At 41.3% G+C, this 25785-nt stretch overlaps 1 protein-coding gene across 2 annotated transcripts in view; it reads left to right on the plus strand.

Annotated features, from left to right (window-relative positions):
• The window catches only part of smap1 (small ArfGAP 1), a 338415-nt gene that overhangs the window by 203797 nt on the left and 108833 nt on the right, over nucleotides 1-25785 (plus strand). For both annotated transcript variants that reach the window (XM_041188201.1, XM_041188202.1), the window contains one exon: nucleotides 5296-5368. In XM_041188201.1, the coding sequence (XP_041044135.1) occupies nucleotides 5296-5368 (73 nt within the window). The remainder of the gene's footprint in view (nucleotides 1-5295; nucleotides 5369-25785) is intronic.

Below are 25785 nucleotides of genomic sequence, written 5' to 3' on the forward strand. Positions count from 1 at the left end.
GGCCACTCAGCAACAGCCTTGGTTCAAACATGGACAAAAGAGCTGAACTCCTGAGGTGAGGTGAGAGTGAGTGCCCTTGACATCAAGGCAACATTTGACCGAGTGTGGCAGCAAGGAGCCTAGCAAAACTGGAGTCAATGGAAATCAGGGGAAAGCTCTCCATTGGTTGGAGTCATACCTAGCACAAAGGAAGATGGTTGTGGTTGTTGGAGGTCAGTCATCTCAGCTACAGGACATCACTGCAAGAGTTCCTCAGAGTAGCGCCCTTGGCTCAACCATCTTCAGCTGCTTCACCAATGACCTTCTTTCCATCATAAGGTCAGAAGTGGGGATGTTCGCTGATGACTGCACAAAGTTCAGCACCATTCACGATTTCTTATACTGAAGCAGTCCATGTCCAAATGTAGCAAGACCTGGACAATACCCAGGCTGGGGCTCACAAGTGACGAGTAACATTCACACAAGTGTCAGGCAATGACCATCTCTAACAAGAGAGAATCTGACCATCGCCCCTTGATGTTCAATGGCATTACCATCACTGAACCCCCTACTATAAACATTCTGGGGGTTACCATTGACCAGAAACTGAACTGGACTAGCCATATAAATACTGTGGCTACAAGAGTAGGTTAGAAGCTCGGAATCCTGCGACCGGTAACTCACCTCCTGACTCCCCAAATCCTGTCCTCCATCTACAAGGCACAATGTCAGTAGAGTGATGGAATACTCCCCACTTGCCGGGATGAGTGCAGCTTCGGCAACAGTCAAGAAGCTTGACACCATCCAGAACAAAGCAACCCGCTTCATTGGCAACCCTTCCACAAGTATTCACTCCCTCCACCACTGATGCATAGTAGCAGCAATGCGCCATCTACAAGATGAACTGCATGAATTCACCAAGGCTCCTTCGATGGCACCTTCCAAACCCACAACCACTACAATCTAGAAGGATAAGGGCAGCAGATAGATGGGAACACCACCACCTGGAAGTTGCCCTCCAAGTCGCTCACCATCCTGACTTGGAAATATATCGCTGTTCCTTCACTGTGGCTGGGTCAAAATCCAGAAACTCCCTAACAGCATTATAGATGTACGTACACTATATGGACTGCGCTGGCCCAAGAACACAGCTCACCACCACCTTCTCAAGGGAAACTATGGATGGGCAATAAATGCTGGCCCAGCCAGCAAAGCCCACATCCTGTGAATGAAGTTTTTAAAAAAAAAATAACGTTTGGACCCCCAACCCAAATCGTTTATATACATTGTGAACAACTGTGGCCCAAGCACTGATCCTTACGGTACCCCACTAGTAGCAGCCCGCCATCCTGGGAATGAAGCTCTTTCCCGCTCTGTTTTCTGTTTGTTAACCAGGTCTCAATCCATAGTAATATATTACCCCCAGTCCGAAGTGATCTAATTTTGTTCATTAACCTCCTGTGTGTGACCTCATCAAAAGTTTTCTGAAACTCCAAATGCATCACATCCACTGATTCTGTCTTATCTATGCTACAAGGAATATCCTGTTTAAAAACTCCAGGTTTGTCAAGACATGGGGCCGTAACCTCCGAATAGTGTCAGAAGGTGCTGGCCCGCAGAAATTAGAAGAAATAAAATTCCTACTTGCCTGGTGTTGAAAATAATGTTGACACTTCTGTTCACCGGAACTGCTTCGGGCCTGCATTGAAGGACCCCTTGCAGGCCCCAGCGAAGTCTAGATCCAGCATATTCAAGGAGGCCATGCCCCCACCCTTTTACAATACTGGGTGGTCTGGGGGGTGGGGTGTCGGTCAGAGGGTTGGGGAGGGGTGGGGTTGTTGTCGGAGGTCGAAGATAGAGAATTGGGGGATGGTGTGGGGGAGTCCCGTGGGGTCGGTCTGGGTCTTTACAGTAGTTACTCAGAAGTTAGAAGAGGTTTTAATTCTTCTAACTTTTTCTGGGTAATTATTGGCATAACCCCAATGGAACCATCCAAAGTTTACGATTTAAACCACATTTTCAGATGGTTCCCAGCACAAGGCAATTGCTCAGAGGAAGTATGCACTTCTGGGCAATTACCATGCAAACCCTTACCTGTGAATTTGCCAGAGGGAACCCCAGTGCATCTTTAGGGTAGCCCCTAAATCTGATGCTGGGGAGCGCGGAAGTTACGGGCTATGATTTCCCTTTCATAAATCCATGTTGACTCTTGCCCGATAAAATTATCATATTATTATTTTCAAAACATCCAGTTATCACACCCTTTATAATAGATTTGAACATGTTCCCTACTACTGACGTCAAACTAACAAGTCTGTTTATTCTTAAATACTGGAGATGAGGAGGAATTATTTCCTGAGGATCATGAATCTTTGAATTTCTCTACCCCAGAGAGCTGTGAATATATTTAAGGCGGAGATAGACACATCCTTGAACTACAGGAAAATCTAGGGTTATGGGTAACAGGCAGGGAAATGGTGTTGAGGCCGCAATTAGATCAGTTATGATCTGATTGAAAGATGGAGCAGACTAGAGGGGCCAAACAACCTATTTGCCTCCTATATGTATGTTCTTATGTTCTTTCCAAAATGCATTTTATCTGCCACGTGTTCTGCCCCTTTTGCTAGTCTGCTAATGTCTTTCTGAAGTCTGCCATTATCCTCCTCACTTTATTTATTACATTACCAAGTGTTGTCATCCACAAACTCAGAAATGATTCCTCCTTAGAGCCAAGACCAGGTTATTTAATATATATCAAATAGAGCAGTGGTTGTTATATCGATCCCTGGGACACACCACTGTATACTTGCTTCCAGTCTGACAGACAACTATTCATCACTAACCTCTCTCTTTCTTGATCGATTTTGTATTCATGCTGCTACTGTCTCTTTAATACCATGGGCTTTCACCTAGATAACACATTTATTATGTGTACAGATTTGGACACTAGGATGATATGGCAGAATTTGGCATTGCACAAATTCATAAAATTGGTGATTTTTTTTTCCTTCCAGGAGTACAATTTACCAATACAAATCTTCTGATGTGAAAGAACACCCCTGTTCAAAAAGGGGAGAGAAATAAACTAGACAATTACAAACTACTCAGCCTTACATCAGTGATGGGGAAACAGCTAGAGACAATAAGCTGTGACAAAATTAACTGTCACTGGAAGAAGTTAATCTGCAAGAGCCAACATGGATCTATTAAAGGAAAATTGTGTCTGGCAAACTCAGTTCAAATTCTTTGTGGAAATAACAAAAGACAGTTGATGTTGTGTACACATGAACTCTCAGAAAGCTTTTGATAAAGTATTGCAGATTAACTTATTCCAGTGACAGTTAATTTTGTCACAGCTTATTGTCTCTAGCTGTTTCCCCATCACTTGTGTAAGGCTGAATAGTTTGTAATTATCTAGTTTATCTCTCTCCCCTTTTTTGAAGAAGGGTGTTCTTTCACATCTAAAGATTTGTATTTACATATTGTCCCCCTGGAAGGAGACAAAAACACCAATTTTTAACTTTGTGCAATGTTGAATTCCATCAAATCACCATGGTGTGCAAATCTGTAAGATCTGCTGTTCTGTGCTTTATGTACTGATATTCTGTGTGCAGTTGCGTACCGAAACAGATTACAGGCTGCCATCATGTTACTGTTGTTTATTACCAAAAATGGGATGCCTGTGTGTTACCCGTATTTTTCCTCAACAGCAGTGCATAGATTTCAATTCTGGGCAAAGTGTTGGGTTTATGAATGAAATACCGACCAATTTTCCTTTTAAAGTTGCGATAGAACACTAAAGAATGTCACTGGGATTTTAAAGGTTCTCCTCAGATATGAAAATATTTTGTTTGCGGTTAAAGGTGCTTCTGTTTTTCCATTAATATTTGCATATAGGGAATTGCATTGCAATAATGGTTCTAGGTTCATTGTTGATCTTCAAGAGCATCACTGGTATTAATGTGGTTGCAATTTATTTTCACTGTTAGCTTATGGTTTAAAATATAAAATGATAATACAATTCTATGAAAAGTTGAAATTGATTTCAGTAATCTTCACGTAATGAAGAGCTTGTGGCAGGCCAACAGTTTAAAGTATGAGTATATCAGACAAGATCACCTATTTCTGCCATTGCAACATCTCTGCCTATTTCCAAAAATCCACCACAGTCAAAGGCTTATCCACATATACAAACTTCTGGACTTTATTTCTCCACCACCTTCCATAAATTCCGAATAAACCAAAAATTGGCGGCGATGGCTTAGTAGTATTGTCGCTGGGCTAGTAATCCAGAGACCCAGGGTTATGCTCTGGGGACCCAGGTTCGAATCCTGCCATGGCAGATGGCGGAATTTGAATTCAACAAAAATCTGGAATTAAAAGTCTAATGATGACCAAGAAACCATTGTTGTGAAAAGGGCAAGGAAATCTGCTGTCTTTTACCTGCTCTGGCCTACATGTGACTCCAGATCCACAGCAATGCAGTTAACTTTTAAATGCCCTCTGAGCAAGGGCAATTCGGGATGGGCAATAAATGCTGGCCTAGGCAGCGACATCCACATCCCATGAGTGAATTTTAAAAATTCCATCACTCCCTATACTAATAATGTAATGCTTGCCAATTACTCCAATCCTTGTCAAGATACATTAATTGCCTGTCCCCTAGCAGATTAATTTTTCAAAACCTTAATGTTCAGATACAGACCCTTTTGTGGCTTAACTCAACTTATCTCTCTGACATTGTTGACCATTATACCCATTTCAAGCCTTTGATTCCTCTAACTGGTGGTCTCTCCATCTAAGCCTTCCAAGCTAGCTGTAGTTGTGACCCAGCTTTTGGAATTCCCTCCCTTAATCACGCCATCCCACTTTCTCTTCCTTTCGGGGGGTGACCAAAGGTACTGTTAGTTAGATATAGGCGTTCCATACTTTACCACAATTTTGCTTATCTCTGCTAACTTTCTCTTTTGGACTCAGGGTCTATTGTTACTCCCCTCAAAGCACTGTTGGAGTTTTTTCCTGGTTAAAGGTGCTGTACAAATGCAACTTTATAGTATCAATATACTATGCACCTTGATGGTAGGTTGTACACTCACTCCTCTGAGCAAGGAAACTGTGGGCTTTGCTGTGCTGTTAGTCAGCAAAGTATTGAAAATAATGTGTTGTAGAACAAAAAGAGGGGGTTACATGTGGATATAAAGAGACCAGAAATGAGAGAATACGATCTTTCAATGGGTACAAATGTTTATCTGAATGCAGCAATTCTTTAAGATAATTTTAGTAAGTTTATTAATTTATATCTGCTTTTAACAACAGAAGAAAGATCAAACGGACACCAGAATGAGCCCTCAGAAGGTAGCACAATCCAGCATTGATCTATTAGGTCTGGGTGAGTAATGAATATTTAAGTGGATTTTATTTCATGATTGTGTAAGAAATAACACAACCTTTTACTGAAATGAAAGTAATTATTCTTTGCATCAATAGTCATTGTTGGCTAAATTTGCAATGGTACAGGTAGTCTTCAGGCAGCCTATGAATTGGTAGTTCAAGCAATAAGACAACCGTACGTGCCTTGCTCTGCAGCTTACGAGTATAAGTAATGAGCTCCTAAGGGAAGGAATATCTACCTAAAGACTCATCGTATGTGACATTTCAACATTTGCAATACAAAAGATTTTAGGAAGGCTTATACAATACAGTCGTATTTTAGTATTGTGTATGAAGTCCATATTTTGAATCTCCCTGCTGAAATAGATTGTTTTCAACAGATGTTGACTAAGCAACTAGACATTTTTTGACAAATTATCTTCCTCTCTACCTGAATTACAATCTGGCCCCATGTGGTGAAAGTGCAAGTTCATTTTTATCTTGAATGCACATCTCTTTTGCTGTCAGTTGTTTGTCTTGATTTGCAACTAGTTTGTTTTGCTCCATGAAAACCATATTTGGCTTTGATTATAGAATTATCTTTTTGTCATCTCTTGCTATTTCTTAAATTGCACACATCACAGTGATCTTAAAGCATCTGGCAGCAAAAGACCACTACAGTCAGGAGACACACCCCAGTTCAATTTAAATTAAATTAAGGATTATTTTCTCCCGAATTAATGGAACTTGGGTAAAGTTGTCCATTCAATAACCTGAAGAAAGAGATGTTCCTTGTATTTAACATTCTGTAGAGAATGAAGAAGTATTAATGTGATTTTAAAAATTGATTAAATTCAATTATGGAAAGAAATGTGAATTCTTTGAAATTCTATGACCTCAAAACCAACCTTCCAAAAGAGGTGAAAAAATATCCATTTTGAAAATGTGTACAGTTACTATTTTTCTGTAGAATGGTTAAATCATCTAAAATTTTCTGTTAACTGATTAAAAAGTTAGTGAATTTTTATTGTCCCTCAATAAGAATTTTGCCTCACATTTCACTTTCAGTCAAATCTCAGGACTTTCCATTTGTAAGTTTAATTCCATCTATTTAGTAAAACCTTTATAACGAATTTTCTCTCCAGAAGATTTTGTAAATGCAACCAACACCTTGAACATTTTCTCTTCTCTTTTCAAAAGCTCATTACTTCTTGGAGTATAGCCTAAGAAGTATAACCTGAGAAGTTCTGGGGAAACCATGCACATGAAAATATCCCTGCATTTAGGTGGTGTCAATGGTGTCTATTCCTGAAATCAAGTGTGAAGGTGCCAGTTATTTTTTCCCCAGCTAAAGGTTCTTCATTGCTTGAATCAGACCTTTCTCTAAAGTTTGTGCATCAATACCTCCGGCCTCTTTCGGATCAGATTTATTACTTAAACTAACCAGGTCGTCATCTCAAATTTCCCCAGGAGCTTCAGTGTTGGTACCTGTCAGGCTGTATGCCCTCCAAACCTACATAGCATTTATATAGTTCCTTTCATGATGTCAAGAACATCCCAAATGCTTTACAGCCAGTGAAGTATTTTTCATGCGTAGTAACTGTCCTAATGTAAGGAAGTGAAGCAGCCACTATTTACACAGCAAGGTCCCACAAACAGCAATGAGATAAGGCCAAGATAATCTGTTTAGTAATCTTGGCTAAGAGATCAGTGTTATCCAGGACATTGGGAAAGCTCTTCTAAACTTCGAATAGTGCCAAGTAATATTTTACATCCACCTGAGGCAGACAGGTCCACGGTTTAACATCTTGTACAAATTGACTGTGTGCAGCACTCCCTCAGTACTGCACCGATGTATCAGCCTGGATTGTGTTCATTTTCCTGGATTAGGACTTGAGAACACAACTTTCCCACTCGGTTCAATTAAGTTAAGTCTAACTCTGATGAGTTGAAGGTCCACTTGGAGGTAAGGGGGTACAATATCCAGCTTTGGAGTTGCCAAGAGCTGGAGCTGTTTGCATATTCAGACAGCCAAAAGCCTGTATTTCTGCATAATGACCGATTCTCCCAGCCTGAAGGTTGGACAGTCTCCTTTTTTATTGCTCCATATCCCACACTAACTTAAATTTATTCCCTGCCAGCATTTTGTAATGTCAGTTACTCCATTGGTCCTGTAAACCATGATTTCAGATTCTCTCAATGAGTAGAATCAGGATCCTATTGCCTGCAGAAGGAATTTATTCCGATAGATTTATGTTGCAAATACATACTTCAGTTAAAAGCTTGGCAATGGGAAGACCATTTTTAGGTAAGGATCTCCCATGACAGGCAGTAGATATTTTGCTTAGTTTCATTAATAGAGATTGTAACTTAAAATGAAGTTTATTTATGGTGGTACCCAGTCAATTAGCCTGTGTATTGATGTTCACGTTCTATAATACATGCAGCATCTACTTAATGTTGTTAACTCAGTTATATTTGGGTTCATGTTACAGCTATTTTCTACTATGGCCTGTTCGAGTAGAATGTCTCAGGTTCACCTTTGATGTTCCATTTTATTAAATGTTTCAGAAATTTTGTGCAGTTAGAGTATCCTTATTTCCAATGGGAACCTTGGTTTAGTTATTCACTGAAACTGCCACTTAGCTTTTACTGTACGGAAAGCTGTACTCTTAAGATCATCTTCTCTCAGCAGTGGTATCTGCAAGTTCTTACTGGATTTTGCCATAATTTGTTTGATATTCTAATGGGGCATTTCTTGGGACTCACCCTAATTATCATCATAGTTACTTTAGGGTCAATTTCCACTTTTGCTCAAGAGTCATAGCTATTTATGGCACAGTATGGGGCCATTTGGCCTATTGAGTGTATGCTGGCTCACCATGGAGCAATGCAGTCAGTACCACTCCCCCCGCGCCCCATGTTTTATCCCTGTAAACCTGCAAGGTTATTTCCTTTAAGTGTCATCCAATTTCCTTTTCTTGATCTTCTCCACTTCCATTACCTTCGAGGGCAGCAAATTCTATCAAATCTCCTCTCAATTGCCTTTGCTCCAAAAAGAACAACCCCAGCATAAGCTCCCTGCTTTTGCCTCTATTTTTGAAGCCCAAGCTCCTATATGCTGAGCTAACCACTCTCTCAACATGTCCTGCCACTTTCAAAGATCCGATGCACATACACGCTTAGTTCCGACACATCCTTTAGAACTGTGCCATAGAGTCTGTATTGCATCTTCCAATCCCTTCTGCCAAAATGCATCACCTCACACTTCTCTGTATTAAATTCCAACTGCCACTTGCCTGCCATTGTATTGTTGCAGTCAATTAGTATCACCCTCACTGTTTGTCACTCCTCCAAATGCGGTATCATCACCACATTGTGAAATTTTACTCTGTGTTCCAATATCCTAGTCATTTATATGTATCAGAATAACAATAGTCCTAACACTGACCCTTGTGGAACACTACTGTCTACCACCATCCTGCAGTCTGAAAAATAACCGTTTACCATGACTTGCTGTTTTCTGTCCTTAAGCCAATTTTTTATCCAATTGGACTCTGACCCTGCAATTCCATAAGGCCCAATTTTGTTAACCAACATTTTGTGGTACTTTGTCAATTACTTTCTTAAAATCCATATCGGCAGCATTCATTGAATTCTCTTCATCAACCTTCTCTCTGAAACTTCATCAAAAAATTTGAGAAAAAATTCATTCTACACCCCCTCTCATAAATCATAATGTTTCATAGAATTATATAGATATTGCAATACTGAAACAGCTCAGCCAGTTTGTTTTCATCTTTATCCTTCATGTGAACAGTAATTCCAATCCCACTCAATTCCGATGCTCGTCTATTTCCCCTGTTTTTTAGTTACCAATCTAACTTATTCTTCAAGCTGATCATGGTCTTTCCTTTAAGAAATTTAGGACAGAAAATGATGAAACATTTCTTTTATATAAGAATAAATGTAGGTTGTCTTAATAGTCACTTCCTTGGGTGAAGGATACAAGGCAGATAAATGGCTGATTAAATACACTTCTCTTGCTTCCATTAACAGAAAAGGTGGCCAATAGGCAAGTTAAAGGTTACCCCACCTGTTGTTTTCCAGTATCCCTACATGAGGTTCTGGTTGGCACACACAAGGCTGCCACATGAAACAATCCTCATAAATTTACTACACAATGCCTAGACTTACAACAGTACACCACGTCCTGTGGTGCACAGTTCTGACAGATGGTCATGTTTATGCCCATCATCTCGTTGCTAGCCTTGCCACCCCCCATTACTCTGAAATTTGTACTACTTTGGTACATTTTACCCAATGCTTGGGGGATGGTGAAAGAGAAAGAAAGGCAGATTAATTGTCTGGAAGAGTCACATTCATTTTTCAAACACTGCATGTCATGGGTTTGCAATCCCAGTCCTGGAAGGGACAGTTTTGAGGAACTGGGGAATGTTGGGGAAAGTGCTGAGTTTCAATCTATCTTTCAAGTCAAAATTAATTAGTACCAGTCTTGGGTATTTTGTACAGTACAGGAGTAGGAGACTGTGTAGTGCGATTTATCCACAATATCATGACCACACTTTGTATGTTCAAGTCACAATATCTTCAGAACCTATCCAATTGGGCTATGCTTCTCCACTGTCTAAAGGAAGAATACCATTCAGTTTGCACTAGAACACCTAGATCTCTCTGTATCTCAAAATTCTGCAGTCATTCTCCATTTAAGTAATATGGTGCTTTTTTATTCTTCCTGTCAAAGTGAACAACTTCACATTTTTACGCATTATACTCAATCTGCCATACTTTTCCCCACTCACTCAACCTATCTATATCCATGTGCAACCTCCTTATGTCCTCTTCCCAACATACCCTGCCACTACCTATCTTTAGCATCTGCAAACTGAGCTACCATGACTTCACTCACCTTGTCTAAGTCATTGATATAAATTAGAAAAAGTTGAGGCATCAGCAGAGACCCCTGCGGGATTCCACTTGTTACTTCCTGCCAATCCGGAAAAGACCCATTTATGCGTACTTTGTTTTCTGCCAATCTTCTACCCATGCTAATATGTTACGCCTACACCATGAGCTTTTATTTTCCGCAATAACATTTGATGTGGCACTTCATCAGATGCCTTCTGGAAAGCCAAGTACAGTATAACTACAGGCTCCCCTTTATCCACAGCGCATGTTGTTCCTTCAAAGAATTCCAATAAATGGGTCAAACATGATTTCCCAGCACCTCAGTGCAAAAGATAAGGCTGAAGCATTTGCAACAAGCATCAACCAGAAGTGCCGAGAGGATGATCCTTCTCGGCCTCCTCCAGAGCCCTCCAGCATCACAGATGTCAGTCTTCACCCAATTTGAATCATTCCACGTGATATCAAGAAATAGCTGAAGGCATTGGATACAGCAAAGGCTATGGACTCTGACAGTGTTCTGGCAACAGTACTGAAGCCTTGTGCTCCAGAACTTGCCATGCCTCTAGCCAAGCTGTTCCAGTACAGCTACAACACTGGCATCTACCCGGCAATGTGGAAAATTGCCCAGGAATGTCCTGTACACAAAAAGCAGGACGAATCCAACCCGGCCAATTACCGCCCCATCAGTCCACTCTCAAACATCAGTAAAGTGATGGAAGAGTTCATCAACAGTGCTATCAAGTGGCATTTGCTTAGCAATACCCAGCTCGCTGATGTCCAGTTTGTGTTCTGCCAGGGCCACTCAGCTCATGACCTCATTACAGCCTTGGTTCAAACATGGACAAAAGAGCTGAACTCCAGAGGTGAGGAGCCCTTGCAAAACTGGAGTCAGTGGGAATTGGGGGGAAGCCTCTTGAAAGTTGGAGTCATACTTAGCACAAAGGAAGTTACTTGTGGTTGTTGGAGGTCAATCACCTCAGTCCCAGGACATAACTGCAACCCAACCATCATCAGCTGCTTCAACAATGACCTTCCTTTCATCATAAGGTCAGAAGTGGGGATACTTGCTGATGATTCACAATGTTCAACACCATTCATGACTCCTCAGATACTGAAGCAGTCCATGTCCAAATGCAGCAAGACCTGGACATAACATTCGCGCCACACAAGTGCCAAGCAATGACCATCTCCAACAAGAGAGAATCTAACCATCACCCCTTGTTGTTCAATGGCATTACCATCACTGAATCCCCCACTATCAACACCCTGGGAGTTACCTTTGACCAGAAAGTGAACTGGACTAGCCATATAAATATTGTAGCTATAAGAGCATGTCAGAGGCTAGGAATCCTGCAGCGAGTAACTCACCTCCTGACTGCTCAAAGCCTGTGCGCCATCTACAAGGTACAAGTCAGGAGTGTGATGGAATACTCTCCACATGCCTGGATGAGTGCAGCTCCAACAACACTCAAGAGGCTGACATCATCCAGGACAAAGCAGCCCATTTGATTGGCATCCCGTCCACGAACATTCACTCCCTCCTCCACCTTAGCAGCAGTGTGTACCATCTACAATATGCACTGCAGGAACTCACCAAGGTTCCTTAGACAGCACTTTCCAAACCCATGATTGCTACCACCTAGAAGGACAAGGACCGCAGATACATGGAAACACCACCACCTGGAAGTTCTCCTCCAAGCCACTCACCATCCTGACTTGGAAATAAATAGCCGTTCCTTCATTGTCACTGGGCCAAAACCCTGCAAGTCAAAATCCTTCCTAATGGCACTGTGGGTGTACCTACACCATGTGGACTGCAGCAGTTCAAAAAGGCAGCTCACCACCTTCTCAAGGGCAACTAAGGAGAAGCAATAAATATTGGCCTAACCACAGCATCCATATCCCATGAATGAATAAAAAAATAACTTTTCTTTGAAAAAGAAAGTCTAGGGTCTCTTAATTTGACCCTAAAGGCCAAGAGACCAGAGTTCTGCATTGATGATTAGTGTTTCTGGTAGGTTTGAAGGGTGGATAGCCGTCACTATTTATTTGTTGCCCTCTGGTTACATCTGTATGGGGTTGGGTTGCAATCCTCATTCAAATCGTACCTCATTTTTAGTTGAAAATATCTCAGCAAATGAATAAGCCCACAATACTTTGGTTTTTGACTCTGACTGGTACGTGCTTTGCTTTATTAAATATTAAACATTGATGCTTCCACTTTTATGATAAAGTTTTAAGTTCTGACCTCATGGAGATATGCCACTATTTACAGGTGTTATTTCCATTGGATGCTAAATAAGTAGATGATTTATCAAGAGCTTGGCTTCTTTCTGTGTGCCTCTGGTCTAGTACCATTGTGTTGCAATGGTGAAACCCAACAAGTGTTTTGATTGAAACTTTTACACTAATCCCTACAAATCTAATTCGAGGATTACTCCTTTACTCCTGAGCTAGTGAAATCTAATGTTATGGTTTGCAAGATTAGCACGATTTGGATCTCTGATCATGCTTCGGTCATAGCTACCCTGATGATTTCAGAGCTGAAGAAGAGCTTAAGCAAATGTTGCCTCCCTTCCTTCCTCTGCTAAAATCCTCCTTCAGCTGTTCAGAATGTTCAACTTTTCAGAAGAACACAGCAATCATCTACTCTGGTCTGATACCTGAGATGTTTTACAATGTTATCATCATCTATGTCTCCAATGGAGCAGAGATTTCTGAGGGTGAATTCAACTTGTTAGCAAGCCAACAAAGTAATTGGACACTGGAGGTGTTCTTTGCTTTATGTCGTTATCAGAGGGAATTAGATTGCCTTCTGGCCTCTACTGTTGAGGAACTAAATTGGTATACAAATGTTTGTTCCTTTGAGTGCAAGGATAAATTGGACTTTCTATTTGTTTACTCTCTGAGGAAGCAGTAAGGTGATTGAGCCAACCTTAGGACTAGTAACAGCCAAAGTATTTAAATGGTTCATTGCAAAGGTTCCCAGCTCCCCCTTTGTATCACTTTTATAGGATTTGAAGGTTGTAGTTAATGATTGGTCACGCTTGTATTCTAGTGTTAGTTGAACAGTGTGAGCTAATTTTCCCCAGTTGTCTGTACAATTTCTAGATTTTTACAAACTTGTAGTTAAGTTTGTTATTAAAATATATTATCCCGTCTATTGTGATTCTTCTTTCGCATTTCCGTGTAATTCATAATTGAAATATGCAGTTTATTCAAAACTAAAACCTGCCCAACACTGAGACTGTGATCACAATTTTGAAGTTTTACAATTAGATAACTGACTTAAAGTTGCAACTCATTTAAATTAATTGAAGACTTGCAATCTGTGCATTTTAGTTTTGAGCAATTTTCAGTAAGTGAAAGTGCCACTAATTCTGTGGAGTTTGAGCTTTATGGAACAGCAGCGGAGTTGCCCAATTATCTCTTACCAGACACACTATAATCAAAGCAGCAAGGAGATATGCAACAGAGAAGTTTTGCGGTTCTATAGTTTGATTATTCTCCTCCTTGAAGTCTCAGAAATGGGCTTAAAATTGAAGCCGCAGAAGCATCCATCTCAAATAAAAGTCAGTTTCCAACATTATTTTCAGTCCCTCCCTCCCTCCTCTGTCCCCTTCCCTCCTGCCTGACTCTTTTCCCTTACACCATCTTCTCCTCCCCCACAGACATCTTCCTCCTCCCCTTAGCCCCACCCTGGACTCACTCCTCCAACCCCCCACCCCATCTACCTCACTACTTGTTGCACTCTCCTCCATTACAACCTCTTCCCCCTGTACTCCACCCCCCCCCCCCCACATTCCCTCCAAACCTCACCCTCACGGTCCCCTCTCCCCACACTCAAACCTACCCCCCCTCACCACCCGTACACCTTCCTCACCCAGTCACACCAAGACCTTCCTCTCCCACCCCACCTTGGTACATCTTCCTCCCCCACTCACAGCTGGATCTTCCTTCCCCCCCACCCACCACCCCAGCCATAAGTAGCAGCCCATGGCCAATACCATGATGGTCCAAAGCAGACCCAAGATATCAATGGAGACCTCCTACCTTCTATGAGCTGCTTTGTGGCAGAGCCATTTCCATGAGAATCCATACAGCATGCGATGCAGGTGTTCCTCCAGGGTCTGGTAGCTGTAGGGCTCCAGCATCATCATCTTGGATGTCTGCAACCTGAGCAAGGCCCTAATGGTAAGCCCTGACTTCTGCATGTCACCATTGTCCAGATGTCTTCTGGACCGGTGTGTTTTCCCGCCAGCGTAATGGCAAATCTAACGAGGAGGACGATTTCAGTTGGGCCTTTGCATCCCATCAGTGGGATGCACAGTGGATTCATGCTGGCCTCTAGTGGGATTCGCATTCTGCCATGATGGGCACCATTGGATGATCCTGCTGTGCTTTCATGCCATTGTGAAACTGATTTTTAGCCTTCTCGCCATATTGTTGACCTCCGTTGTCATGAAGCCCGGAGCCGGAAAATTCCAGCCTAAAATGCTGTCTATGCACCAGAGGTCCATAAAGCAGACCATTGTGCAATATTGATCCACTCTATCACAGTCCCAATGTTGTGTGTGCTGGCTGCAGGCTAGCGTTGTTAAGTTGACAAAGCTACCCCGTTCGTAAGTATATACAGAAAGAAATGGCAGTTTGAAAGTCAGGGGAAATTCTGTTCAAAGTATAGTCCTGCATCCAGGGAAAAAAACTGAGTTTGATATTAAAGAAATTCCCATGATAACCTGACTTTCACACTGAGCTGTTATTGACATGGTTTCTACCAGTGCAGTGTTTATCATTCTTACATTTTCAATTTGGGCATGTTTGTTTGAATTATATCCATTACAAGCCTACCGACTCCCACAGCTATCTCGACTACAGCTCCTCACACCCCGCTTCCTGTAAGGATTCCATCCCATTCTCTCAGTTCCTTCACCTCCATCACATCTGTTCTGATGATGCTACCTTCAAAAACAGTTCCACTGACATATCCTCCTTCTTCCTTAACCGAGGTTTTCCACCCACGGTCGTTGACAGAGCCCTCAACCGTGTCCGACGCATCTCCTGCGCATCCGCCCTCACACCTTCTCCTCCCTCCCAGAAACATGATACGGTCCCCCTTGTCCTCACTTATCACCCCACCAGCCTCTGCATTCAAAGGATCATCCTCTGCCACTTCCACCAACTCCAGCATGATGCCACCACAAAACACATCTTCCCTTCACCCCCCCCCCACCCCGGCGGCATTCCATAGGGATCGTTCCCTCCGTGACACCCTGGTCCACTCCTCCATCACCCCCTACTCCTCAACCCCCACCTATGGCACCTCCCCATGCAAAGGCAAAATATGCAACACCTGCCTCTTCACTTCCTCTCTCCTCACCGTCCAAGGGCCCAAACACTCCTTTCAAGTGAAGCAGCATTTCACCAGCATTTTCCACCAACTTAGTCTACTGCATTCGTTGCTCCCAATGCGGTTTCCTCTACATTGGAGAAACCAAACGCAGACTGGGAGACCGCTTTGCAGAACACCTTCAGTCTGTCAGCAAGAATGACCCAGACCTCCCTGTCGCTTGCCATTTTAACACTCCACCCTGCTCTCTTGCCCACATGTCTGTCCTTGGCTTGCTGTGTTGTTCCAGTGAAGCTCAATGCAAACTGGAGGAACAGCACCTCATCTTCCGACTAGGCACTTTACAGCCTTCCGGACTGAATATTGAGTTCAACAACTTTAGATCTTGAACTCCCTCCTCCATCCCCACCCCCTTCCTGTTTCTTCCCCCTCCCTTTTGTTTTTTCCAATAATTTATATAGATTTTTCTTTTCCCACTTATTTCCATTATTTTTAAAATCTATATTTTTTTGCCCTTTTAGTCTTTATTTCACCCCACCCCCACTAGAGCTATCTGTACCTTGCGTGTCCTGCTATCCATTCTTAGTTAGCACATTCTTTTAGATAATATCACCACCTTCAACACCTCTTTGTTCTTTTGTCTGTGACATCTTTTAGTCATCTGCTTCTATCACTGCTTGCTTGTCCCTACAACCTCCGCCACCCCCCTCCCCAACTTAAACCAGCTTATATTTCACCCCTCTCCTATTTTTACTTAGTTCTGTTGAAGGGTCATGAGGACTCGAAACGTCAACTTTGTTCTTCTCCACCGATGCAGCCAGACCTGCTGAGTTTTTCCAGGTATTTCTGTTTTTGTTTTGTTTGAATTATTGTTTGTCCTTGAGAAAACCGGGTCAAACAGCTTTGTTGGCATGGTACTATATCATCAATCTACAGGGGCTATACCACTGTGTCCCTACCTACTTCAAGGAAGTTCACATGTATTGAAATGATTTCAAGATCCTCTAAGAAAATGCACAATCCTTAAATATAAAAATATTTTGAGTGCTTGTGTATAAAATCAAAACTGCAAGGCAGGTAGCAAGAAGGAGGAAAATAACCACCTAATGAGGTGCAAAAACTGTTGCAGGATCAGATGCCAGGACACCATTAAAAACATAAGAACAGGGTTGGGCATTTAGCCCCTTGAGCCTATTCTGCCATTCACTTAGATCTCAGTTGATCTGTACCTCAATCACATTTTACCTGCCTTTGCTCCAAATCCCTTGATACCCTTACTGAAAAAAAAATGCTCAATCTTAATTTTGAAAATTTCAGTTGACCCATTATCCACAGACTTTTGGGGACAGTTTTCCAGATCTCCATTACACATTGCATTAAATGGTGCTTCCTGATTTTGCTCCCAAATGGCCTGGCTGTAATGTTAGAATTGTCATGTTTGGTAATCCCCTACCACAGGAAATAGTTTCTCTTTAACTGCCCTATTCAATCCCCTTTATCAATTTAAACATCTTGATAAGATTGCCTTCTGCACTCAAGGGGCAAAAAAGGCACACTTGTACAGTGTATCCTCCTAATACACTTGCAGTGAATCCACACTCTACCCTTTTCAGGCCAATACATCTTTCCTGAGGCGTGTTGGAATTGGCTGAACATAGTATTCTGGATTGTGGCTGACCGAGGGCCCTGCAAAGTTGAAACGTCACTTCCACACTTTTGAAACCCAACCCTCTCCAGATAAAACGCAACATTCCATTAGCCTTTTTGATTACTTTTTGCACCCATGCAGTAGCTTTTAATGAGTTGTATACATGGAAGCTGAAGTTCTTTATTTGTTACAGTTCCTTATCTGATCCCATTCAGAAAATATTCTTAATTGTCTTTCTTGGATTCTGACCGGACACCCCCTTATTTCACTGCATTGTGCTTCCATCTGCCATAATTTTTACCCACTTGTTATGTCCCCTTGTAACTGACTGCTCCTATCCACAAAAAATACTTTGCTTCCTGTTTCCATTGGTAGTACAAGGACTAGGGTTACATATTTAAGGTTTAGAGCAAGAAATGCAGGGAGAATGTGACGGAGAACTGTTTTACACTGTGAGAGTAACGGAAACAGAAACAAACAATGGTTTCAAAAGGAAATGGGATGGGCACTTGAAAGAAATAAGCCAGCAGGGCTATGGGGATTGAGTGGAGGGAGTGGAACTGACTGGATTGCTCCATGGAGAGCTGGCATGGACTCAAGGTGCTGAATGGCCTCCTTTGTGCTGTAAATGACTCTGACTCTTAGCTTAGCAGTCAACTGCAAACCTGGATATACCACCATCTATTCCTTCATCCTGGTAATTTATGTCCCAAGATTAGCTCCAATTTGGAGCACTTTTATTTTTGCTAATAATCTTGTACAGAACTTTATCAAATGCCTTCTTGAAGTTCTTGTAGCTAACAGGTAGAAACATTTCCCCCTTCAGTGATCTGCTCAAATAATTAAACTAGGTTTATATAGCTAAGGAACATGCTGAAGTCCCACCCAAAAGAGGAAATTGAAGCTAAAGTATGGATCCTAGTTGGGCATTACATGCATTGATCAAAATTTAATGGCTCTAGTATTCTGGTATTAACTTCTTCATGTGGGTAGGTCTTCCAAGCATCTCTGTTTATTACCCCTTTCATCTCTTGTATGAAGTCCCTGCTCACTCTAAAAAGGCTCATTTAGTCAACAACCAAACCATTACTCACTCCACTATATTTGCTCCATCTGCCACAACAATCAAGTAATTAGGCTGGAACCAAAATATTTGCAATAAACTTTTCTGCCCTCATTTATTTGAAGGTTTTTACTTAGGCTTCTTATCAGTAAAGTTGAAAATAATTTTGGAAAGCGTTTGACTCTTGGTATAATAATAATTTGGCAAGTGAGATATGGGATCATGGAGTCAAACAGTTGGTAAGCTCATAATTGTGTATTTTCAAAACACACTGTCTCCTGCCAATGCAAGGTGGCTGCCGATACCTGACTGCGCATGTGCAGAAATCCAAGGACGTCACGCTTGTGGGGACGGTGGGATAATGTAACAGGGATCCAGGATCAGGGAAGGCATCGGGAAAGGGCATGATATTAATGTTGCGGCTAGAGGGAAGAGCATGGTTAGGAGCTCACAGGTGGTCAAAGAAATCTATGCTTCCTGGTTTCTCAACCATAACCCCGCCCAGAAGAAAACACTAGAGCTGTGCATGCACAGCATTGGCAACAGACACAGCCATTTTCAAACGATAAGCAGGTTGTATTGTTAAGATATGATGAGCTAGACTTGACCAGTCTGATTGTAGTGCATAGCCAATCAAATATTCCAGGTGAACTGCTTGCATTCAGCATGTGACCAAAACTAAAAATTGAGCCAATTTTTTAAGCATTGACTCTGTTTTAGTTCCAAAAATGCATTTACTCAAATTCTTTCAAAAAAGGTAATTTAAGTTAGAAAATTAAATCTTTTAATTTGTTCCAGTTTAAGCAAAGTTTACTTAGAATAGGCATTTTGTTTTACTTTGGAGGTTCCTGTATTTTAAAATTAATGCCTTTGCTCTTTAAATGACCGTAGTTGTAAAGGAGCTGAGACCTCGCACTATATGTCTATGAAATATGCATATGAACATGGCTACCTCCTAAAATTTTTAAAACTGGACAAAGACTTTAAAAAACACTGAAGCTATGTCTGCCTGTAACCCTGAACTAAAAGAGCTTTCTGGCAATATCAGAGAAGCTGCCTTCTCGTTATCTCTGAAGAGACGCTAACGTTCCTTGTGGCTGCAGAGATAAAATTCAAAGGGAATTCTACAAAGGCCATCTACATTTCATAAGCCAATGAAGACCACTAGTCTGCTAGGACAAAGGACCCTGCAACCTCCTTAGAACTCTTAATAGTTGAAACATTATCAAGTTGGGCAAACCTGTTACACTGTCTTGCTGTACTGCCAATCAGTCTGCCATTTTCCATATGTCAATCAGTAGCTCAGAACAAAAGCTCTGTCCAGGCTTGAGTATCTGCCCCGCGCCGCCACCCCCCCCCCCCCCCCCCCCCCCCCCCATCTACACTGTTTTCCTACTGGATTTATGTATTGGCACTGATAAGACTAATTCATCTCAACACGCCTATCCCATTGTGGATGTCACCTCAATTGGAAAAGTGAATTACCCAGCATCAATCTTCAACCTGCCAACCCCTGTGGAAGAACCATTGGACTTTGATTCTGGGCTCAAGTGAAACAATAATTCTTTATTCTGAAGCCTTTGCCCTGTAAATCTTCCTTTCTCTCTCCCGCCTCTTTTATTGTATGAGTAAAAAGGAAGGCTATATTTCACCCTTCCTCTCGGATTTGTCTATGAATAAGCTACCCCTCTGAGTTTACCCTATCTCGAATTTGCTGTGGAGTTATTGATATAAATTGGATTTCACTAAAACTGACGAGTTGGAAAATATAGGTCCGCTTATAAAGGGGGAAATCAAAATAAAAACCCCTTTCTGTTTATGGACAAGTAGTAATAGGAGAAATCAGGGCTTTTTAAATTAAACCCCTTCCTACCCGTAACATGGGGTTAAACATTTAAGATCAGTTTTGTATTAGATCACCCACTCGGGTACTTTTTTCACGTCCCTGATCTTAAAATACTAAATATCCTCTTCTGTCTTTCCTGTTTGTAATGATTATCAATTGACATATTGATGGGAGTAAAATGTTGCAACAGAAGCTAAGGCCATATAACTAAGTTTACATTCTATTTCTATTGACAAATCAAGATGAAGGGTCATAGTGCTGGACATGAATAATGGTAAGAATGAATGAGAAGTTGAGGTAAATCAGGAAAGAGTCACTAGGATATAAAATCAAAACAGGACAGCAGAGAGAGAGATCATGGGAATATGGTGGCGTAGTGGTAATGTCACTGGACCAGCATGGCAGCTGATGGAATTTAAATTCAATGAATAAATCTGGAATATAAAGCTAGTCTCAGTAATGGTGACCATGACAACTATCATCGGTTGTTATAAAAACCCATCTGGTTCACAAATGTCCTTCAGGGAAGGAGGTCTGCCATCCATGTGTGGCCTACATGTGACTCCAGACCCAGAGTAATGTGGTTGACTCTTAACTGACTTCTGAAATGGCCTAGCAAGCCACTCAGTTCAAGGGCAATTAGGTATGGGCAACAAATGCTAACCGTGTAGGAGGGAGGGATTTGGATTCCTGAGCCATTGGGTCCGATTCTGGGGAAGATGGGATCTGTACGAGCTGGACAGATTGTATCTCAGCAGGACCGGGACTAATATGCTGGCAGGGGTATTGGCTAGTGCTGTGGAGGAGGGTTTAAACTAGGTTGGCAGGGAGATGGGAACCTGAACAGGGTGACACAAGAGGGAAACAAAAATAGGAAGGAAAGACAGATAAATAGAAAGCAAAAATGGAAGGCAGAGGAAACAAGGACTAGCAGCAGATAGGGCCATGGTGTAAAAAAGTGTAACAATGTTAAGAAGACAAGTCTAAACACACTGTACCTGAATGCGTGGAGCATTCGCAGTAAGGTAGATGAATTAACAGGGCAAATTGATGTAAACAGGTATGATATGATTGTGATTACAGCGACATGGCTGCAGGGCAAGCAAGGCTGGGAGCTGAATGTCCAAGGGTACTTTATATTTAGGAAGGACAGCCAAAAGGAAAAAGAAGTTGGATAGCATTGTTAGTTAAGGATGAAATCAGTGCGACTAGAGGGAAGAGCGTGGTTGGGACTCAGTGTGCAAAATTAAAGCACATGGGATCGTGTAGGGTAATATATTGGCATAGGTTAAGAATTGGTTAGCAGACAGGAAACAGATAGTAGGAGTAAATGGTTCTTTTTCAGAGTGGCAAGTGGTGACTAGTGGGTTACCACAGGGACCAGTGCTTGGGCCCCAGCTATTCACAATATATATCAATGATTTGGAGAGGGAACCAAATGTAATATTTCCAAGTTTGATGACGACACAAAACTTGGTGGGAATGTGAGTGGTGAGGTGGATGTTAAGAGGCTTCGAGGCGATTTAGACAGGTTGAATGAATGGGCAAACACATGGCAGATGCAGTATAACATGGATAAGTGTGAAGTTATCCATTTCAGTTGGAAAAAACAAAATGGCAGAATATTATTTAAATGGTGGTAGATTGGGAAATGTTCATGTACCTGGGTGCTCTTGTACACCAATCACTGAAAGCAAGCATGCATGTGCAGCAAGCATTTAAGAAGACAAATGACATGTTGGTCTTCATTGTGAGAGGACTTGAGTATAGCAACAAGGATGTCTCACTGCAGCTGTACAGGTCCTTGATGAGACCACACCTGGAGTATTCTGTACAGTTTGCTCTCCTAAGAGAGGGTATACTTATCATAGAGCGAGTGCAGCAAAGGTTCACCAGACTGATTCCTGGGATGGCAGGATTATCATTTTTTTAAATATTCGCTCCTGGTGTGGGTGTTTCTAGCTAGGCATTTATTGCCCATGTTCAGAGGGCATTTATGAGTCAACTACATTGTTGTGGATTGGGAGTCACATGTAGGCCAGACTAGGTAAGGACTGCAGATTTCCTTCCCTAAAGGACATTTGTGAACCAGATGGGTTTTTACAACCATCGGCAATGGTTTCATGGTCATCATGCGCATTTTTTCTGATGGGATTCAAACCTGGGTCCCCAGAACATTACACTGGGTTTCTGGAAAACCAGTCCAGTGAGAATACCACTATGCCACTGCCTCTCCTAAGAGAAAGATGCTAGCTTGCCCTCGCTATTGACGCTTCAGCCATTAGAAACTTTTTTTAAATTTACCCTACGTAAATCCTTGATTATTTTAAACATCTCTACCTCTTTTTCGCTTTCTCAGTTCCAATGAGAGTAAGCCCAGTTTATCTACATCACATCCATCCTAAAGTGTGGTGCCCAGATTTGGATGCAGTACTCCAACAGGGTCCGAGCTAGTGCGTTTAGCATAACTTCTTGATTTTTGTACACTCTGCCTCTGTTTGTATAGCTCAGGATCCTAATGCTTTATAAACTGCTTTGTTAACCTATCCTACCACCTTCAAAGGTAAAGTGTACAAACACCCCAGGTGTTTGTTGAGTTGTTGCCGTCTATTGTCTCTTTCATTTTTCCTTCCAAAATATATCAGTTCATGTTTTTCAAGATTGAATTTCATCTGCCTTGTGTGTGCCCATTCCACCAGCCTGACTGTGTTTCTTTAAGTCTATTACAATCTTCCTCACTGTTGGCTATACTTCTGAGTGATACCCAGCTTTAGTTTGTAGATTTTGGAGGAAAGAATTTCATAGAATGAACAGCCCAACTGGTTTATGCCCCTGTTTATGCTCCACATAAGCCTCCCCCACCCTTCCTCTTCTAACTAAGAGAGGGAATACAGCAGTTTGGAGTACCAAAGGCTAATTTTGGAGGAAACAAATGATTCCGAGGAGGATATGAGTCTTGATTTCAATGTGGTGACAACAAAGGGGACATGAAGAGCACATATAATGGTGCAAATTGAGGTCAAATAATAGCAGGATTGTTCAGAGGTGACAATTGTGCTATCGAATAAAATAGGGAAATGGAAGAAATATCGTGGGGAGAAAGAAGCTGGAGGCTAGAAATGAAAGAGAGCACCTATCAACAGACTTTTACTTGTATCTTTTAGAAGTGAGGTGTGTTGAATCTCCTCAGGATGAAGGTAATGTCCAAATCTTGACTGACCTGGTGATTGTACAGATTTTAGACTGGATAGGGAATATTAAAGAAGTAAAAGCAAATACTGCGGATGCTGGAAATCTGAAACAAAAACAAAATTTGCTGGAAAAACTCAGCAAGTCTGACAGCATCTGTGGAAAGGAAAACAGTTAACGTTTTGAGTCCGTATGACTCTCCATCAAAACAGTCCTGATGAAGAGTCATACGGACTCGAAACGTTACCTTTGTCTTCCTTTCCACAGATGCTGTCAGACCTGCTGAACGTTAAAGAAGTGTTTGCTACTAGCTTTTTAAAAGTTGCATTGGAGGAAATGTAGGCATTTTTCTTGAGGCCAACTTAGTTTCAACTGGCACGGACGCTTAGTACAAAATGACCCCTAATTGGGAGATAAATTGAAGCCATCTAACTCTGTACACACTAGTCAAACCTGGAACTTTTGTGGTCTGAGCACCTCACTTACTAACACCCATTAACATTGTGGTGGAAGGGAAGACCATGTCAAATTTATTTAAGCAGTATAGTTGGTAATGTTCTCTGTTTAGTTTCTCTAGGTTTAGAGACAGTTAAATGAGGAAACATTTATTTCAAGGTAACTGAACTGTAGGTTTTTCCAGCCTTTGATGTGTCTCTGCTTGAATTTGCGTGGGATTCAAACAAATTGGTGTTTTAGAGGAAGCTAATCACATGACTTTGCAGGCTGGGAGTTTTCTGTCAATGCATTATTATGTTTAAGACTCTTAAGTGTTTCCTATTAGTTTTACTATTTGCACTGTGAATGTAATAAAATGTTGTTTCAAATGTAATTATCTATCATTATATTATGGATTTGTTATTGTATCTCTTTGATTTCTTTTTAACTATATTTTGTGCAAAGCATCTTTGAAAATCTACATTTCAAAATCTTGGTTACTTTGATTATTTATCCTTAATATATGTGAATAAACAAGCAACCCTTACCCTTTCTAAGGTGAACAAAGGGATTGTTAGTTCTAAGGCTTGAGTGCAAATTCATTATTCATGTTACAGGTTTAAAACCTCTTGGGATGAGAGTGTTGCTACAAAAGTAGGTTTTTAAGTACACATTGAATCTTGAGCCTGCCTCTGTGAACACCATTAGATGGAAGGATCATTGAATGATGTGGCTGAAATTGAATACTTTTTTTCTGATGTGCGTTTCTTTTTGGAAGAAGAGAAAAAGAAAGGTCCAAGACAGGTGGTTTGATAAATAGATATGAAAGAAGGTGAGGAAATGGCCATACTGCTTTTGTTCCATCACTTCATCATCACCATGGCAACAAGGCTGCCTGCTCACAAGTTATCACTAAATCTTTAATGTTGATGCTTTAAGAAGGTTACACAGGACCTGTAGATGAATTTCTTTTCTCCAGGGTTGATGAGCTTTTTTTAATGGGAGCAATGAAAGAAAGTACCCTAAAGAAATATGACATTAAGACAGAGGTGAAGTACTTCCATTTAAATAGGATATCACAACTGCTGCATAATAAAGGTACCTTCCATTGCCATCAATAATCCACACTCCTTCCAGCTCTTTTCTTATTGTTATTTTTGCATTTGGAACTTAATTGACATAATGATTAATGTTGGCATCCAGTTCGCATGGGAACTACTATCAAACTCGATTTAGTGCAGACGCTCTTAGAAAGAATGAAGTGCAGCTTATTGGATGATTTTTGATAAGGGTGTTGATGAACCTTGTGAATGGTTTTGTACATCAAATGTCAGAAATCCTTTCCTCAAAAAACCTTTTGCATAGGACAAGCTATACAATCTTTTGAATGCATTTTTGATTCCCAGTTATTTTGGGAGATATTTTGCATTCCTGTACTGAGTGTGCAGGGGAAATATCTAACCTCTTATATGTGCTATCTCTAACATGTCTACATTAGTGTTTAAAGAAGAAAACATCAAGCATTTGAAACTCTGTTTTCAAAAAGCATCAAAGTTAAACTGCATGAATAATATTCATTTTTATCCATTCATGGGATGTGGGCATCACTGGATAGGCCAGCATTAATTGCCCCTGTTCAGAGGACATTTTAAGAGTCAACCACATTGCTGTGGGTCTGGAGTCACATGTAGGCCAGACCAGGTAAGAATGGTAAATTTCCTTCACTAAAGGACACTAGTGAACTAGATGAGTTTTTACGACAATCTGGAATGGTTTCATGGTCATCATAAGACTTTTAATTTCAGATTTTTTAAAATTCAAATTTCACCATCTACAGTGGTGGGATTTGAACCAGGGTCTGCAGAGGATTATCGTGTGTCTCTGGAATACTAGTCCAGCGACAATATCACTGTGGCATTTAAAAGCAATGGCATTGTTTAAAATGGGCAAGAAATGAAGTGAGGTTAACACTGAAG

This window comes from Carcharodon carcharias, chromosome 5 (genome assembly GCF_017639515.1).
Source record: "Carcharodon carcharias isolate sCarCar2 chromosome 5, sCarCar2.pri, whole genome shotgun sequence".
Taxonomy (NCBI): Eukaryota; Metazoa; Chordata; class Chondrichthyes; order Lamniformes; family Lamnidae; genus Carcharodon; species Carcharodon carcharias.